The 16,159-nt window shown below is 40.8% G+C and overlaps 4 protein-coding genes across 4 annotated transcripts; 2 read left to right on the top strand and 2 right to left on the bottom strand.

The window, feature by feature from the left end:
* The first annotated feature begins 43 nt into the window (after nucleotides 1-43).
* LOC111223413 (protein naked cuticle homolog 2-like) lies at nucleotides 44-6,517 on the top strand. Its single transcript, XM_022747541.1, has 9 exons — nucleotides 44-217; nucleotides 311-337; nucleotides 425-504; nucleotides 4,205-4,259; nucleotides 4,645-4,736; nucleotides 4,958-5,053; nucleotides 5,134-5,269; nucleotides 5,446-5,589; nucleotides 5,701-6,517. The coding sequence occupies exons 1-9, from the start codon at nucleotides 193-195 to the stop codon at nucleotides 6,138-6,140; spliced, it is 1,095 nt and encodes a 364-aa protein (XP_022603262.1). The 5' UTR covers nucleotides 44-192; the 3' UTR covers nucleotides 6,141-6,517.
* An 827-nt stretch (nucleotides 6,518-7,344) lies between these two features.
* On the top strand, nucleotides 7,345-10,208 carry lrrc14b (leucine rich repeat containing 14B). The gene is made up of 3 exons (XM_022747726.1): nucleotides 7,345-7,774; nucleotides 7,998-8,626; nucleotides 9,102-10,208. Exons 1-3 carry the CDS (start codon nucleotides 7,499-7,501, stop codon nucleotides 9,778-9,780), a joined length of 1,584 nt encoding a protein of 527 aa, XP_022603447.1. The 5' UTR covers nucleotides 7,345-7,498; the 3' UTR covers nucleotides 9,781-10,208.
* Nucleotides 10,209-10,217: 9 nt separating this feature from the next.
* On the bottom strand, nucleotides 10,218-12,193 carry LOC111223538 (cytochrome b-c1 complex subunit 7). Its single transcript, XM_022747727.1, has 4 exons — nucleotides 12,152-12,193; nucleotides 10,889-10,957; nucleotides 10,542-10,708; nucleotides 10,218-10,424 (listed from the first exon to the last, which is right to left on the bottom strand). The coding sequence occupies exons 1-4, from the start codon at nucleotides 12,168-12,170 to the stop codon at nucleotides 10,347-10,349; spliced, it is 333 nt and encodes a 110-aa protein (XP_022603448.1). The 5' UTR covers nucleotides 12,171-12,193; the 3' UTR covers nucleotides 10,218-10,346.
* Nucleotides 12,194-12,919: 726 nt separating this feature from the next.
* mterf3 (mitochondrial transcription termination factor 3) lies at nucleotides 12,920-16,111 on the bottom strand. Its single transcript, XM_022747480.1, has 8 exons — nucleotides 16,016-16,111; nucleotides 14,862-15,229; nucleotides 14,587-14,739; nucleotides 14,234-14,423; nucleotides 13,886-14,033; nucleotides 13,695-13,766; nucleotides 13,389-13,550; nucleotides 12,920-13,273 (listed from the first exon to the last, which is right to left on the bottom strand). The coding sequence occupies exons 2-8, from the start codon at nucleotides 15,220-15,222 to the stop codon at nucleotides 13,079-13,081; spliced, it is 1,281 nt and encodes a 426-aa protein (XP_022603201.1). The 5' UTR covers nucleotides 15,223-15,229; nucleotides 16,016-16,111; the 3' UTR covers nucleotides 12,920-13,078.
* Between the last annotated feature and the right edge of the window lie 48 nt (nucleotides 16,112-16,159).

Below are 16,159 nucleotides of genomic sequence, written 5' to 3'. Positions count from 1 at the left end.
CCTCTACACTCTTGGATAAACATTCCCAGCCAAAGTACCGAGCTTCACCTCGTCGGTGAAATTCCCTGAGTGCGACAGAAAGTCTCCCGGTGCTCCAGCAGGGAAATGGATGTTTCACTAACGTCAGATTTATTTTTTCCTCACGGGCTGGACATTATGAACTTTTCTTGATCAAAAAGAAAAGGCAGGAGTATGGGCAAATTCCAGTCCAAACTTGGTGAGACATCACATGAAATCAGCCTGTTTTTAAATGAATCACTGTAGCTTATTATCACTCATCGCATTCACTTCTCTCTCTTCATTTGGACAGCTTTGAAACGCAGACAAAACCCTGAAGGTAAGACAGTCAGATTCAACTGTGTGGTATACTCACTTCATACAGCGCCTGTACATGTGTTAACATACTTACTCTTATGTTTTGCAGGTGGTAGTCCGGCTTCCAGTGTGGTGACTTGTCAGGGGGAATTGGAGCGGATTCGCATTCACAAGGGCAAACTGACAGAGGTAGAAATTTTATTTAATTTTTCATAATTTATGCTTATTTTGCTGATATAATTTAATAATAGCCTATATATGATCGAACTAAGACATATACAGATGCAGGTAATAAGGAAATCCACCTCAGGTATTTTCCCAGCCATAAAAAAAATCAGTTTTACAATGCAGTGGACTGGCCACATGATAATCACAGCCAGAATTAAGATATTTGACACATAATTCAGTTAATTTATCGACATCATTCATCATCATCTATTTTAGATGTGTTTTCCCCATCTGAATCAATCAACATGTACATTTTGGCTGTACTAAAATAAAATAAAAATGACTTGACCATAGATTGATTGTATATAAAAGCAAATGAGAACATCCACATAAGAGCTGTACATTAAACCCACAGAGGTCTGTTCCTATACTGCAGAAAAACAAGCAGCAAGCAAAAACACAAACATTAGCAGCCTCGTCATACTGGTTTATTGCAGTGCCAGCAGCTTCATCGCAGTGAAGCCAGTTCTGGGGACAAACACTATTTGCTCACATCACATCCAAGAGACATAAAAGGTGTTTGGAGGTAGTCGTATATTTATTCTTCCGCCCTTCCTCCTCCATCTCTATAAAGAGACGTCCAAGTCTGTGAAGTGCAGCGCAGCCACCCCCCCCTCCAAACAGCAAGGTCTTTATACAGAACTGCTATGAAAAAAAAAAAAAAATCTCCACATCTGGTACTGCTTTCCTTCACCAGCCAGACAGAATGTGAGGCAGTGGGGGAAAAAGATGTGGGAAGGGGTGTTGAGGGGTGGGTGTTTGATTGCATAAATGGCATCACATGTAGACTGTTAGCGTTAATGAAGCAGTCACGTTTGGGGCTAGGATACTGAGAAATAGTGTTATAATCCAGAGTGGATGTGCCCCTTATTTTGTTTTATACATGAAAGCCTGTAAAAGCTGGTGACAGTCACACACTCTACTAATAACTATCAACACGCTGATTTAATCTGTGTAATAAGATTTTGTTGTGAAAGTAAATCACAGACGTTTTTTATGTGGTTCCAATGATCACAGGGTTGCTTGTAGGAAACAGCAAATTCACTTATAAGTCCATCTCATGTATAATACGATAAACAGCCAACATGCCAAGTTCACTTTTCTTTAGGATGTTTCATCTTCTAGCACAGCTGCTGAAGTTTTAAGATTTTGATGTGAGCTATCACCAGTATTGTTGTTTTGAGTTTCATTAAGTGTTGGAGGCGGAGGATATATATTTGTACCATGCTATATGAAACGTCTGGAAAGTCGTACAGTTGGGAAAAAGACGTCAACTCTGCCAAGTTGTTTAAAGCTTTGTGGTGGGGGGGTTCTGGGCTTGTTAATTGTAGGGTGCTTCCTGCGATTAGATTTTCCAGGCTAATACAGTTTGACACTCCATGACACCACTGCTGTAAACTGTAAACGGCAAAGACATCTCATTGTATGACACATACAGTGGCACATGACACACATACTGTTTTCTGTCAGCTTTTGGTGTTACATGAACTCTCTTTTTGCATCCTATAGAATAAAGTCTTGGCCTTTTTATATTTAAAGTATTTTCCTCGCAGAGTTTTGCAGTAAAAATGGTAAAATAAATAAATAAAGTACATTTTGCAAAGTAAAAGCAATCTTAAAACTTTGATGCAACGATGCAAAATGTATACAATACCATTTATAGACGTCATTGTGTATTGTTGAAGATAACTAGTGAGAAAAAAAAAATTGCACAGTGGGAAAAAACTGAAGACACAGACTCACATTAACTGATTGTTTACATACCTGACTCTCAATTACTAGTGACTCAGGACCAGGTGTCACCAACCTCAGTTTCTGAAGCAGCACAAACCGGTTTGCTTTGCTATGATCTCTGGACTGAAAGGGGCGTATGCGTGTGTGAGTGTGTGTGTGTAACACAAAGTTAGTATTGTAACACTGATGAGGAGTGTGTTAATCTCCTCACATGTCAGCTTCATATTCTCTATCAGAACTAACAACTAGGAGTGGTTGCTTTGACTTCTAGACACTAAGCTCTTTTGTTTAGAGAGCAAATCCACCCTTCAGTGAAATTTAATACCAATGTGTTCTGTGATAACTAAGAGGTCAAAGTGTAGCCTATGTGATTCTTTTTTATTTTGGCAGCTAAAATCCACCTTGCATGCCACAATTATGAACCAGTTTGATATAAAAAGTTAGATATTTCTATGAGAATAAGTGCCGTTCTGCCCTTTTCTATCTAATATAATACATTAATGTATGAAGTACAGTGAGTTAACGATCATTAACTAACTTCATAAGCTTTAACTAATCACATAAACTCATACTGACTTGATCATTTCTTATTGGCGAGAACAGACAACAGGAAATAATACATCCTACATTCATTCATTGCATTAGTTACACATTAATTAAGCATATGTTTTACACTCTTATTATAAACGGTTTCTCTTTAGTGCTGATTCATAATTCACCATATAATAATTAGGCCCCTACATCTATTTTGAAAATGAGGACCTGTTAGTTATTACATGCTGTTAGACCTTTTGCATGGCGTGTGACTTGGTTTTGATGCACACAAAAAACCAAAAAGTTCATGCAGCTTAATGATATTAAGATATGAAGCCCAGTGCTGAAGTAATCAGAGCCTCATCTCTCCATGTTGCATCTCCACCCTCCCTCACAGTGAAACCTCTTTTCAGGAAGGCTGTCACGCAGTCTTGCTGTGACACAGGCAGCCGCCATTCTACCAGCACTTTCAACTTTGTGATGCCAGGATGGGATGGCATAAATGGATGGTTGTGTAATGAGGGTGTACAAAAGAGAAGACTGCAGGATTCTACCAGCTGCACACCTTTCTGTTACCTGCATCATTACTCCTCCACCTCCCACCTTATTCCACTGGAAATCAAACCCAGGATCAAAGCTTCACAGCAGGCCGAGCGTGGCAGGCGGAGAGAGAGAGAGAGAGAGAGAGGAGGGTGTGGAGAGTGATTGCTCGTGTTGTGTGTGTGTTGTGTGTGTGTGTGTGTGTGTGTGTGTGTGTGTGTGTGTGTGAACGTGTATGTGGGTGTGAGGGTGTGCAGTCATCATATCATTTCTTTTGTTGCTCATCTGCATCTGCATCTGCATCTGCCCGAACATCGGAGTGTTGTTTGTGATGTATTGGATAAGAAATGTCTTGTTGGCGGCTTCAGTCCTCTCCTGCTCTGCAAAAAGCAGATACAATATGTAATCAGATGTTATAGAAATTTTTTTTAATGATCTGTTCTATGTAACAGGGCATATGCAAGTTCTGGCACGAGTCACATGTGATGAGGAAGGAAAGGTCACGACATCAACAGCTTCTCTTTCTCTTTTACTTTTTTCTGTGTTTTAATGTGCGTAATTCAGAAAGATGCGTATCGCTGCTTCATCAGATATTATGGAGTCTGATATTATATAGTCAGAGTTGATGTTGATTATTACTGAAGTGGTGTCCATTACAGCCTCCTAGAAAGACTTACATAAAAACCACAGATGTTCATGGATTGTTCCGCTTTTGCTCACATCTGGAGATCCATCCCAGCACTGGTGGGACATGAAAATCACTTAATTGCTTCCTCTACTCCTCTTTCCCTCTGCCTCTGTTAACACGTGTGTTCTGTGTTGATTTACAATCTGTCTCAATCTTTTCTCACAGAACTTGTATGTGGAATGGAGGGAAAACAAATCCGACCATAACTGCAACCTCAAGGGTGAGTACAGAATTACACGCATCACACTGACATGGTTCACTTTCTATGTGCTATGAGACCTTAATTCTTCGATTAAGCGCATTACCAGGTTTGATGCATACGCTTTGACATGTCATACCCGATTGCTTTCCCAAGGGCAAAAAGAAATTGTGAAATTAAACACATCTGTTTTATATTTGTGTGGGAAAGTTTGGACCTTTGGATGTACAGCTTTCAGTTAGCTTTTAGTTTCCTCTCTGCTGCCAAACATTCATTGAAAACAGAGCTTATAACAGGGAATTAATTATTTACAAAGGCACAGCATGTTAACACAAAAGTGTAGCTAGCCTCAGACGTTGGTGTGTGCTGATTATTGTTATTCACAGTCCGGTTCTGTGATGTTTAGTGGTTTTGCCACCAAAGAAGACACTGGACAGGGACAAAAGCATCCACTTCCAGGTCAATAAACGGACAAAGAAGAAGAAAAGCCATGCTGGTGTGAGTGTTTATCTTCATGCTTCTGACTATCGGATTGTGGGTGAAACAAGATGGCTGTGATAGTGTGTCTGCATATTTATCGTACTGATAATTGTAACTTGTGTGTGTGTGTGTGTGTGTGTTTGAGAATTACTGTGAATTAGTGAGATGTTGAACTATTCCTCTAAATGTCAATCGCAGAAGCACTAAGCTTGTTATTCTGACAATATGTGCATATACAGGACACACAGTGTGAATTGGTGCTTGAGGAGGATTCTCAGCAGGAGTGGGTCTTCACACTGTACAATTTTGACAACAGTGGCAAGGTCACAAAGGAGGTAGCTTGCTTTTTTATTTGTTGTCACACTAATTCAAATTTAAAGTCCCTCTGTACACAGTGTGTGTGTGTGTTCTGTAGGATATGTCCAGTCTGATACAGTCCATGTATGAGGTTCTGGAGGCATCAGTCAAGCAACCTTGTGGTGATAACACACCCCTGAAGATCAAGCTAGCCGTAACTCCCTCAGCTTACCCAGACAAGACCTCACAAATGGGTAAATTTGCATTTTTATTATGGCTCTAGGAGCCATGAGTATCATTCTTGGGGGGATCACTGAGGATCCAAAGTGTCACTATGCCAAGACTGTTACCTGGTTCAAAATGGTTGGACTAAGACACCAGGACTACAAGTCATTATATGATGATTTTGTCCCTCTCTCATTGAAAACAGCCAGAGAGAAGGAGCAGAGGGTGTCTCAGGAGGAAGGAAGCCCAGTAAGGAAAGTCTATTGTGTGGATGAAAACATAGAGCGCAGAAACCACTACCTGGATCTAGCTGGCATTGAAAACTACACCTCAAAATTTGACAATACAGGTATAGGCACTCCTCCTTTATTGTTATGCTTTGTAAATATCTCACTTCATGAACTGGTGGATTGTCCCATTGGGAAACACCTGAAAGTGTTTTTTGCCTCTTTGTTTCTAGAGTCACCCTGCCAGGAGCACACACACCAAGCTCACTCTGCTCTTCAGCACCACACAGTGGTGGGAAGAGAGAGCTGCATCTCCCCTGAGTCTCCCAGAAGTCTCTCTATCCTTCATTCCCTGAGAAGTAAGCCCATGTCAATGGGGAAGGACAGGAGCAGAGGAGAGGGAAAGTACTGCAGGTTGCATGGCCATCCTACCCAGTCACACCCTGCAGCACATAGTGTCCTCCAACGTTCCCACAGCAAGAGGCTCCGCTCCAGGATACAAGATGTCCCCGCATCCCTTAGACACCCTGGCTCCCAGGGCCCGACAGGGGGGGGCAGGGAGATACCAAATAAACTTCATCCCTCCTGTGGGGCCCCTCTAGCTCAAAGACATGAGCACCATCACCACCATGAGCACCATCATCATCACCATCACCACTACCACCCTTCATAAATGCATTTCAAACACATACTGTATGAAACTGGGTTCAAGCTCAGGTGAGAGGAGATGGTGCAGTCACAAAATGCTACTCAGCAGGTCCTTGAATGTGTGGTGGAATCAGGCTCAGACACTGTTATCTAATGCAAACAAAGTCCTGTAAGATAGACATCGTGGAAGGTCAGTTCATTGTTGCCTGTATGACATGACACTTTTATAGCGCTTTAGATCGACTGTTTCCTCTCAGGTAGATTACCACTTAAGCTATACAATTTAAAAGGGCACTGTGTAGTGTTATATAATGCCTGTATTGTGAACTCTATACCCAGTATTACATATTAACAACATACAGTATGTCTTTCCTGTTTGAAGATGCTAACATAATGTGCAAATTAAAGGTGTTTAGTCTGTTTATTCTGACATCAAATGTTCATACTACCATTATTTGTTTTCTCTTCTTGTTGGCGACAGTATTTACTCAACACAAGCAATAGATTCAGGGGAGATGCACTTCCCTTGAACAGAAAGAGTTTGCAGTGTGTTTCTGCATGTCTGGGCCTAATATGTTGTTTGTAATGATATTTTTCCATATCACAATGCATGACACAATGCATACATTATAATGTCACACTGAGATACGCTCTGTCATAGCGATATATTTCAGAGTTTCTTTAAGACTCCACATCTGCACCAATGTTTATATCAAGAGGAATCTGTCATGAAAGATGCAGATACCCATGTCTCCACTGACAGAAGCCTCAGTAGACCATGATGCATTGCAAATACATGACATGTTGCATTTTGAGGATGGTTAAAGCTATTTTTTATAAAGCAGATTTGAGAAAAAATGTATCTATCAACAAGTAAATTGGAGCACTTCAAAACAAAACAAACATGATACCTCAGTCCTCAGTCCTCTTTGTATGTAAGTATTCCTGTATTGCTGTTCTATTTCTGCTCTCAAAACATTCATTTTTGTTCCAGCTCTTGTGTGAAGTGTAGGCCTTACAAAGAGGTGTTGTGAATAGCGACAGGTTTTCCAGCAGCATTCAAATGCTCTTCCTACTTATCTGTCTGGCAAAAGTTGCAAATAGATACCATGCCCCAACGAAGGACGTGAGACAGCTGTTTCTATAAATAACCTCAACCCTCTTACCTACCACGAGACCCTCGAGCCTCATTCCTGCCTCACCACAGCAAGCCCCGTCCCAGACAAACACACAACACCCAGACAGACAGACAGACAGAAACAGAGGATATCAACAACGCAGCAAAAAGAGGAGGCAAAACACTGACACGCAGAGCTGTTTGATAGCAGCTCCTACCAAGAAATTTAGATCTGTTGGTACAAGCGGCGAGAAAAACCAGGAAACATGAAGTCTCTGCGATTCCTCGCTGCTGAGGGTTTCATTCAGACTGGTCCAACTGCTCTGGAGAACCTCAACTGTGTATCTTTCAATCTCTACCCAGTTCTCTTCAAGGCCTGCTACCTCCATGAACAGGCTGACTTACTGCGCGCTCTGATCCAAGCATGGCCTCTTCCCGAAGTCAACCTACAAAGGCTCCTGGGAAAGACAGTCGACTGTCAGTTGGACCTCACCTCACGCACCTGCCGACTTTGTCTGGAGGCAATTGTGAAGGGGTTAAAGGTACCTATGTGTTCTTGAGTATGACATGAGATCACATGTCATCATGTCATACTCACATTACCCATGCATTTTTTGCCATGTTCTTTAATCTTTTTGCTCTGTAAGTTTAAACTCTCAATCAGTTGGCACAAACATGTTTGTGTGACTTGTTATTGGCTTACAATGATTGTGGACCAGGTAATCACTTCAAAGTATTTTATCACGATTTTCTCATTTTGTGAAGGATTATGTGCTGTCTCCTCCAAGAACTTATGCCAAGTGCCTTCATGTGGTGGACCTCACTTCCCTGAAAGACATCGAGTACCAGGACTGCCCCTGCCGGTCCACCCTGGGTCGGTGGGCAAGAACCCAGCTCCTGACCCAAATGTGCTATGAGACCATGGTGGCCATGCAAGCCAACGATGTGTCCCAATCTGCCTTTGACACATCCATTGATGTCCGTCTGAACGGCTTTGTCACAGGCCGCAACTATGAGCTAGTGGCTCAGGCCTTCCTCCTCCTCCGCTACTGCCCCCTCAAACTTCGTTTTGTTGGTTTTCGGGGTGATTCCCTCGCTCTTAAGCAGCTCTTCTATGTTCTTCGACTAGCAGAGCCCGAGTCCATCACAAAACTAGAGGTGGTCCACAATGTTCCCCTGGAGGCCACACACCTGGAGGTTCTGCTGTCCAGGGTGGAATTCCCTAAGTTACAGTCTCTGACCCTGCCGGCCGGGGCGTTGGATATTAGGAGGTTGGGTTTTGATGATGATGATCTGCTGGCCACCATCGGCAACCTGTTGGCACAGCTGAGCAGCCTGACTGAGCTCTATGTGGGATTCTCCACTCTTACTGGACACCTACGCAGACTCCTGAGGTGAGTAAATAGACAGATGGATAGATTAAAAAAAAAAAGAACAAGGTGTCTTTGTTTGTCTGCAAATTCATGTGAATGAGGTGATGGATGGCTCTGAAGGTCCATCTTACATGCACATTGTAGTATGAAGAGACTTAATAAAGCCCATAATAATCACCTTTAACCAGTATGTTGCTGTTAAAATTACTGACATGATGCACGTGTGAGGACAGACAGGTGCACCTGGCTACAGCTGCAGGTCAGACATACTTCACAGTTGAGCAGGACCCCAAACACTAGAGCTGTTGATAACGGTCTGGCATATAGTTTAAACAATTTTACTTTTAGCAAAATTTTGTAAAATAAAAGCATAAACACAGAAGTTTGGGGATTTGTCAGAAAGCTTATCAGATTTTTTTATGGCCCAGTTATTTCTAGTACCACAGACCTTTTATTTCATGCGACTAATTTCCTTTTACCCCTTTCCTTTACTCAGTCCTCTCAACACTCCCCTGCAGTGCTTGGAGTTGGCCAACTGCTGCCTGAACCGTGTGGACATGACATACCTGGCCAACAGCCTCCACAGTGAGGCCCTGGTCCGCCTGGACATCAGCGGACATGACATCTTTGGCTCTTTCTCCACCTCTTTCCACAAACTGCTCGGCCGCTGCTCAGCCACATTGGCCAGCCTGGCCCTTGAAGAATGTAACATCGAGGACGAGAACATGGATGCCTTCACTAATGCTCTGACATGCTGTCAGGAGCTGGAGGAGCTCAAATTCCTGGGAAATCCTCTGACTTCTGCAGCCCTGCGAAGGTTATTCTCCATGTTATCTGCAGGTTTTCCTAAGTTAAGGTACATAGAGGTACCAGTTCCCCGTGAGTGTTACTCTGAGGATGTTACTTATCCTCTTGATGATTCAGTCCTACTGCGATACAACGGGGATTTGTTTCAACAGGTCAGGGGCCAGCTGATGGGCATCCTGGAAGGAGCTGGTAGGGGGAGTGTGGAGGTCTGCACCCCACTCACAGGCGCCTATGATCCAGACATTAATGAAACCAGCAATGAGCTGGGAGTAACTATGTTGAAGTCTTTCAACAGTGTACTTGGGAACTTTATAGGTACCATAACTGACGTGAACAACAGGAGATCCCAGGCTCAGCCCGATAATTAACGAGGTTGCCTGTAGAGGGATCAATTGAATGGACTGGCAGAAAACCGTCAGATTTAATTTAGTTATAGTGCTAGTACAGGTTGCTAGCAAACTGTCATCTGTGAAAATAAATCTAGTGAGCTGGATTTGTTTGACTAAAGCTTCACGCAAGAATTCCTTTCCTGACAACATAGCATCTCAACAGCTGTGCAGTGCAAATAGATGTAGCTCTGCAGTGATTATGGTAGATACTCAGATATTTTGTTACCTGTATCTATTGTACATGTTTTTATGTCTATATTCAGGTTTAAATATTGTATATACTTGGATTTGTAAAGGTAAAGATCACACATTTGCAACATGGGGCAGATCCCATTTTAACACATGATTGTCTGTCATACCAATAAATCAAATCTTTAAAAAGCCTGTCATAAATTACATAAAAAGTGACACTTGCAAATCTTCCAAAATGTACATTTCTTTAATGAGCAGTGTCTTATATAGGTTACATTTCATTTTAAATATTACACGGGGGACAACCATGCACCGACTGAAGACTAGGATTAACAGCTTTGAATAGAGACCGTCTATTTCTTCGTCCACTCCTCTTTTTCTTTCCTCTCACGGACCACCTCATTCAGATATGGTGACAGGTAGCTGGCATCCTAAAGGGAACATTTTTGGTGAGTTTAGAGGGGGAGACATTATGACAATTCAATTTTATTGTTCCTTTTCTCACCTCCACCCTGAACAAAAAATTATTTAAAATTTGTTCCACCTACCTCTTCATATTTTGTCCACTGGTCTTTAGGGAGGATCTGCTGCTTCATGGACAGATCCAGGGCTCTCTTGATCCTGAACATCCTGTCGTTGTACAGGTTCTCTGGAAGCCTCCTCAGGGCTTCTTTCACATCTGAATCCTCATAGATTGTGTCATCGCGCATTAAACCTGACACAGGAAACATGCGATGATGAAGATGCTAGATGGAAAATCAGTAATGCAATAGCCCATGCTCATCCAAGACGACTTTGTTTTTATATTTAGTCTTGTAATGGAGTAGCCTCAAAACAAGTGGACTCGTTTGGCTGTAAATTCTACGTTTTGAACAATACTGTTCTTTGGCCTTACCAAGCTTGTTGAAGCCACACAAGTTGTAATACCATTTGCGGAATCCAAGCAGTAGCCTGCCAGTCGCTGCTGTGAACATAACAAAGACACACACACACACAGACAGAATCAGTGAGACAGCACAACCTGATTTAAGGGACAAGACAATGTCAATGTAAGCCACAGATATGAGGAGGAAGGAGTATGGCACCAACAATGGTACGGTATTACTACTACTGGAGGTCAAGTGTATTTTATCTGTCCATTCACCTTACAGATGACTCACATTTAAGCAACTACGTACATTTACTAAAGTACTATACTTAAGTAGCTCTACTGGCTCTATCTCAAGCAGCTACTAAAGTGACATACTTACACACTGATGCATCATTATTAACAATCTAATAGATAATATTATGCCAATCAAGGCATATTTTCTGCAGAGGTAATGCTTCTATTTCTAATACTTGCAGTACATTTTGTTCAGCATAATTTAGTGCTTTTATTTAAGTGTGATTTCAAAAGCAAGACTTTTACTTGTAGTACAGTATTTTTTACATTATTGAATTGCTACTTGTATTGAAGTAAATGATGTGAAAACTTCTTCCCCAAAAGTATATAGTAGGCTACCTGAAAATTTAGACTAGAACCTGAAAATCTGTTATGCACAGAACCTCAGGTGAATCAGTACCTCAAACTGTGTAAGGTTACATTATGAAACAGACAGTCACCTGTGACTTTCAGTCACATTATCTGATTAGGACATTACATATTGGTTGACAAACAGTATATGACCTCGCCATTTGAGCTCATACAGCTAATATTTTCAATTGCATTAGAATGACAGATGAAATGACAGAACACTGGCTCTAACGATTAGGAGCTAACATTAGAAGACAACAGAGTATAGATGATACAGCATAACACAAACACGAGCTGAACGCGACAACAGCTGCTTGGTTAACATCTCTTCACCAAAATAGACAAGATAGCGAGTGTGTGGTTCCAACATAGCTAAATACTGTTTATTTCACTGTGATTAGCACAAGCGGTTAACTCTAAGCTAATGCTAGCTGACAGACACCCTTAGCATCAGTTAGCACGGGGACACTAAAGGACACACACAAGTCAAATGCGCCAAAAGCCATATTCATCCGGGCAAAATCAACATAACGTGATATTATGTGGCACAGTATAACAAGGTTCACACCATACCGGTATAACACCATCTTTAAAGAGTTCATTTAAAACTGGAAATATAAAAAAAGAGCGCTGTTCATTTACCTGGTGCCCTCGACGCCATCTTTACCACTAAGAACGGCCGTGGTGCATCATGGGTAAAGATTATTGAGGTCATTGCCATTGCGCAATGTGACATTACGTGTTTATCATAGACCATATATTAAAAAAATGCTTTAATATTAATTAGAAATGTGTTATAGGAATCTATTAAGCATAGTAATGTTATCGAAATCTCTCTGACAAATCAATTAAGTCAAAGAGCAAGATAAAATACACTATGCAGAAAAAACAACTATCTCTGACCAGGACTATGATTTCATGAGGGTTGAGCAATCACAGTTAAGTTCATCAAAAAGAAAAAGACGTCGCTGTGAAGTGAGCTAAAGTGAAAGTTGAGGAAAACATAATTTGAAATACTGAGCCACGGATCAATGAGAAACTCAACTCCAGATTTGATAAGTCTGGGAGTAGTGATTCTTGAACTGGATCTGGTCCATCATGGTCTGGATGTGAGTAAAAGATTTCACATTTCACTTTGACATGTAGTGGAGCAGTATTAAGTAGCACATGGCATGGAAATGCTCATGTAAATTGAAAGTAATAGTTGCATTCCACCACAGAACAAGTGAGATCTGATCCTTTTTCACATTAATAAGTAAAATCTATTCTCATTACAGGCAGCGTGATTGATGATAATTTTATACACAAGCAAATGTTTTATAGAACCTTAATCATATTTTTGGTCTCTTCAGATAAACAGTCATAGTAAATAAGAACAGTACTTCAGGCAGAAGAGCTGATATACACTGTGTACATTTATTTAACATCACATTTACAAAGCAAACTTTTTATTTCAAACATACTGTATGTTTAAAGACATTGATGTCTGCATGTATCTGACATTATGGTATTTATTATGCATGTTGAACCACTTCTCTGAAGTCCACTTTTATGTCTCCTAAGGAAGAATCAAAGTGTCTTTTGGAACAAATAAAAATCTTCCAATGTGGCCAAAGCCAGATCTGTGCAAAAAGTCTCATCTGGCAAGGACACCAGGCGATCCAGGGAGATGTAGTTGGGCAGGGCGGGGTCATACTGAGCTTTTCCGAGGTACTCAAGGAACAGGTGGCGCTCTTTAACACGCAAGTACTTGGTATTCAGAACCTATGGGAGGAAAAATACTCAAGGTATAATTCTAAATATAGATAGAACACAAATAAAATGAATCCAAACTGATCCTAAACTGGTAAAATTGCCGACAACCAGCAGTTCAATGTACCTGTGGGAACTTGGTGATCAGGTGGTGGGGCAACTTCATGGTGTTGTGGACGAAGTCAAATATTTGGGTTAACTTCCTTTTGTTGGCAGTCAGCACTTTTGGAATGGCAATAACTATGTGTTGGATCTCATTTTCCTTAAAGCCAAACTCTATTTCACATACCTAAGTGGATCACATTTGCACACAGACACATACACACAAAAATAATCAAAATATTAAAAGACAGTATCTCAGGGGGTAACTCAAACAATGGATGCGAATCATGCAATGTATAATGGATAATGATGTATTTTATCATTTCAGTACCTTCAGATTTTCTTTAACAGGCTCCAAACTGCTGCACAGTAATCTGGGTAAACGAGCTACAATGTTCCGAGTCTAGAAAGAGAAACAAAACCAGCTATAATTTGGCATACTTCTTTCTATCAACAAACTCACCATTTCTTTTTGTGTAGAAAAAACATCCAACACACTGATAATACTGGTAGAAAGCTTACATTAGAAGCACTGAGGTTGAGGTGCTGCTGATAAAAACCCAATCTGTTGTCCAGCCTCTTCACACTGAAGTTTAGCAGATACGGAGCTCTGGAAACCATGGATGCAACAGTCTCAGAGCTGAACTTCTTTGACTTGAGATAGTTCACCCTTCAAAAACAACAAAAAAGACAATGTTACTAAGAGAGTCTCATAGCAGATCCTGATCTGCCACTACTGCAATATACAGATTACACAGTTATATAGTTTTGTGTGTTTTATCTCATCAGACAGATTTAATTTAGAATAAAATAATTTGTTGAATATAAAGACGTCGAAATGTTTCTGTTTCTGGGATCCCTTCACGTCACCTGGTCTGCAGGTTTTCCAAACTCTCAGTGAGAATGAAGGGGTTGTGTGTGATGATATAGCCAAAGCGAGAGTCCTCCACCCCGATCTCTTTGAGGAACAGCAGCCTTGGGGCCACGTCTTTGTTGAAGTCGAGCTTCAGCAGCATGGAGCCCACATTGGGCCTTTGTTCAAGCTTCCAGAGATTCACTCCTGCAAACACAGAAAGAGGTTGAATGATCAGAAAAAAATAGATCTGGTGGCACGGACAATTTGAAGACCATTGCATTAACCATTATAGTTCTAAATGTGCTTCCTAACAGTTTAAATAAAAATGATTAAAATATTCTCAACAGTTGATCTACAATTTCATTACCTAGTTGTACCAGCTTGCTGAGTGTCTCAGACTTGTCAACGTAGTCTCCAAGAGAGGTGGAGGCTGGAGGTATGGCTACAGGAACAGATATACTGACAGCCTCTTCATCACTGATCTCCTCTAATGCAGAAAATTCAGCAGCAGCATCAAGATCTGATGAATTAAAAAAAAATAAAGACTGAACACCCATGAGAAAAAAAAGCTGAAATCTAAATATAAATGCTGATGCTCAGTGAATATGCTTCTATGGTCAGCAACAGCAAACCAATATGTACCTAATGGCATCTGACTTTCTTTCAATGGCACAGCATCTCTGATTGGCAGCAGGGGGCTCTTGTATGCTACAACATCAGTTCTTGACAATTCTTCTGTGAATTTGTCTTCCTTTGCCTCAGTTGCCAGATGTCTGGCTGTTAAGTCACTGTAAGAGAGCATCTGTTGTTTCCACCTCTGTCTTGCCTGATTTGTTCTGTGATTCCCCCTGAAAAATGAGAATCCATTTGGGATTTTGGTGGCCACACTTGTAACTGTTGTGCAATGGCGAACTTGAGTGGTATACTGCCAGGTAGTAGCCCCCGTCTTAGAGCAAAGAAAACTTCTACATCTCAGACACAGCAGTGCACAGGATGAAGTCATGTTGACCCTGCAGAGAAAAAATGAACACAGCATGTCGGTCTGGTTTGGTTTTATTTTTCCATAAGACAACCCACCCATCAAATCCTACAACTGTCCACATATTGAAAAAAAAAGAAATAAGAGAAAATCAATCCAACATGAACCATATGCACAAGAAATAGAGAAACTATATAAAAAAAAAAAGACTATATATAGATGGTCCACTCTACTGTCTATACTGTATATTCTGAAAGCTTTTACTGGACACTACAATACAATTTAACATATAACCATAGGAATACGTGTGCAGTACAGTCTGCTTGAAGTTACCTATGGTAATTAAAAGATCACTTTTACTTGTAGGACACGTCAAAGTCAATGAATAATATAGTAGTACTAATTTTGATTATCTACATGCTATTGCAGGAAATATCCGCTATAATATATAGCCTGGTACATTCAGCTGATGTAGCGTTGTAGTGTTATTCCACAAGACTGGTATTCGACCTCTGATGTCTAGTTTAGCTGTTCCTGTATGGTGTACAGAAAAAAAATCTAATCCAACCGTTTTCGATATCTACAGAAAGGGTAGCTGGAACAATTTACCTGTCGGTTTGTTGTTGATACATACAGGTAAGATGTAAACTAGATAAAAATCTGAGACTGAATTGATGCCCTACAAGAAGCCAGCTATAGCCAGACTTAACGTTAGCTCCTAGTTAGTTAGAGGCTAACATGACAACAAGCCTCTATAAGAAACGACCAAAGCAAACAAATTAGTTTAGATTTAGATATAAGTTATTTTTGAAGTTACCTTTTTACTCACAACCTGTGAATAAAACACTTAATCCTCAAATCACTCCATCATCCCCGAGGTCTCACTCAATGTACACTGTTTTCATGTGCTCAATACCGGAAGAACTTACCGGAAATGTCACAATTTAGGATGTACCACAGC

This window comes from Seriola dumerili, unplaced genomic scaffold (genome assembly GCF_002260705.1).
Source record: "Seriola dumerili isolate Sdu_G_001 unplaced genomic scaffold, Sdu_1.0 BDQW01000110.1, whole genome shotgun sequence".
Taxonomy (NCBI): Eukaryota; Metazoa; Chordata; class Actinopteri; order Carangiformes; family Carangidae; genus Seriola; species Seriola dumerili.
The sequence above is the reverse complement of the archived record's forward strand: the minus strand, read 5'-3'. Positions and strand labels throughout refer to the sequence as shown.

Bases quoted from the DNA above. Each gene is read 5' to 3' on its own strand.
- LOC111223413 (XM_022747541.1), top strand. From the start codon at position 193: ATGGGCAAATTCCAGTCCAAACTTG. The intron at 218-310 runs GTGAGACATCAC...TCATTTGGACAG, and splicing joins CAAATTCCAGTCCAAACTTG to CTTTGAAACGCAGACAAAAC. The intron at 4,260-4,644 runs GTGAGTACAGAA...TGTGATGTTTAG, and splicing joins CCATAACTGCAACCTCAAGG to TGGTTTTGCCACCAAAGAAG.
- lrrc14b (XM_022747726.1), top strand. From the start codon at position 7,499: ATGAAGTCTCTGCGATTCCTCGCTGCTGAGGGTTTCATTCAGACTGGT. The intron at 7,775-7,997 runs GTACCTATGTGT...CATTTTGTGAAG, and splicing joins CAATTGTGAAGGGGTTAAAG to GATTATGTGCTGTCTCCTCC. The intron at 8,627-9,101 runs GTGAGTAAATAG...TCCTTTACTCAG, and splicing joins CACCTACGCAGACTCCTGAG to TCCTCTCAACACTCCCCTGC.
- LOC111223538 (XM_022747727.1), bottom strand. The intron at 10,709-10,888 runs GTAAGGCCAAAG...TTCCTGTGTCAG, and splicing joins GTGTGGCTTCAACAAGCTTG to GTTTAATGCGCGATGACACA. The intron at 10,425-10,541 runs GTAGGTGGAACA...TGTTCCCTTTAG, and splicing joins AGTGGACAAAATATGAAGAG to GATGCCAGCTACCTGTCACC.
- mterf3 (XM_022747480.1), bottom strand. From the start codon at position 15,222: ATGACTTCATCCTGTGCACTGCTGTGTCTGAGATGTAGAAGTTTTCTT. The intron at 14,034-14,233 runs GTGACGTGAAGG...TTGTTTTTGAAG, and splicing joins TTGGAAAACCTGCAGACCAG to GGTGAACTATCTCAAGTCAA. The intron at 13,767-13,885 runs GTAAGCTTTCTA...TTCTCTTTCTAG, and splicing joins TCAACCTCAGTGCTTCTAAT to ACTCGGAACATTGTAGCTCG.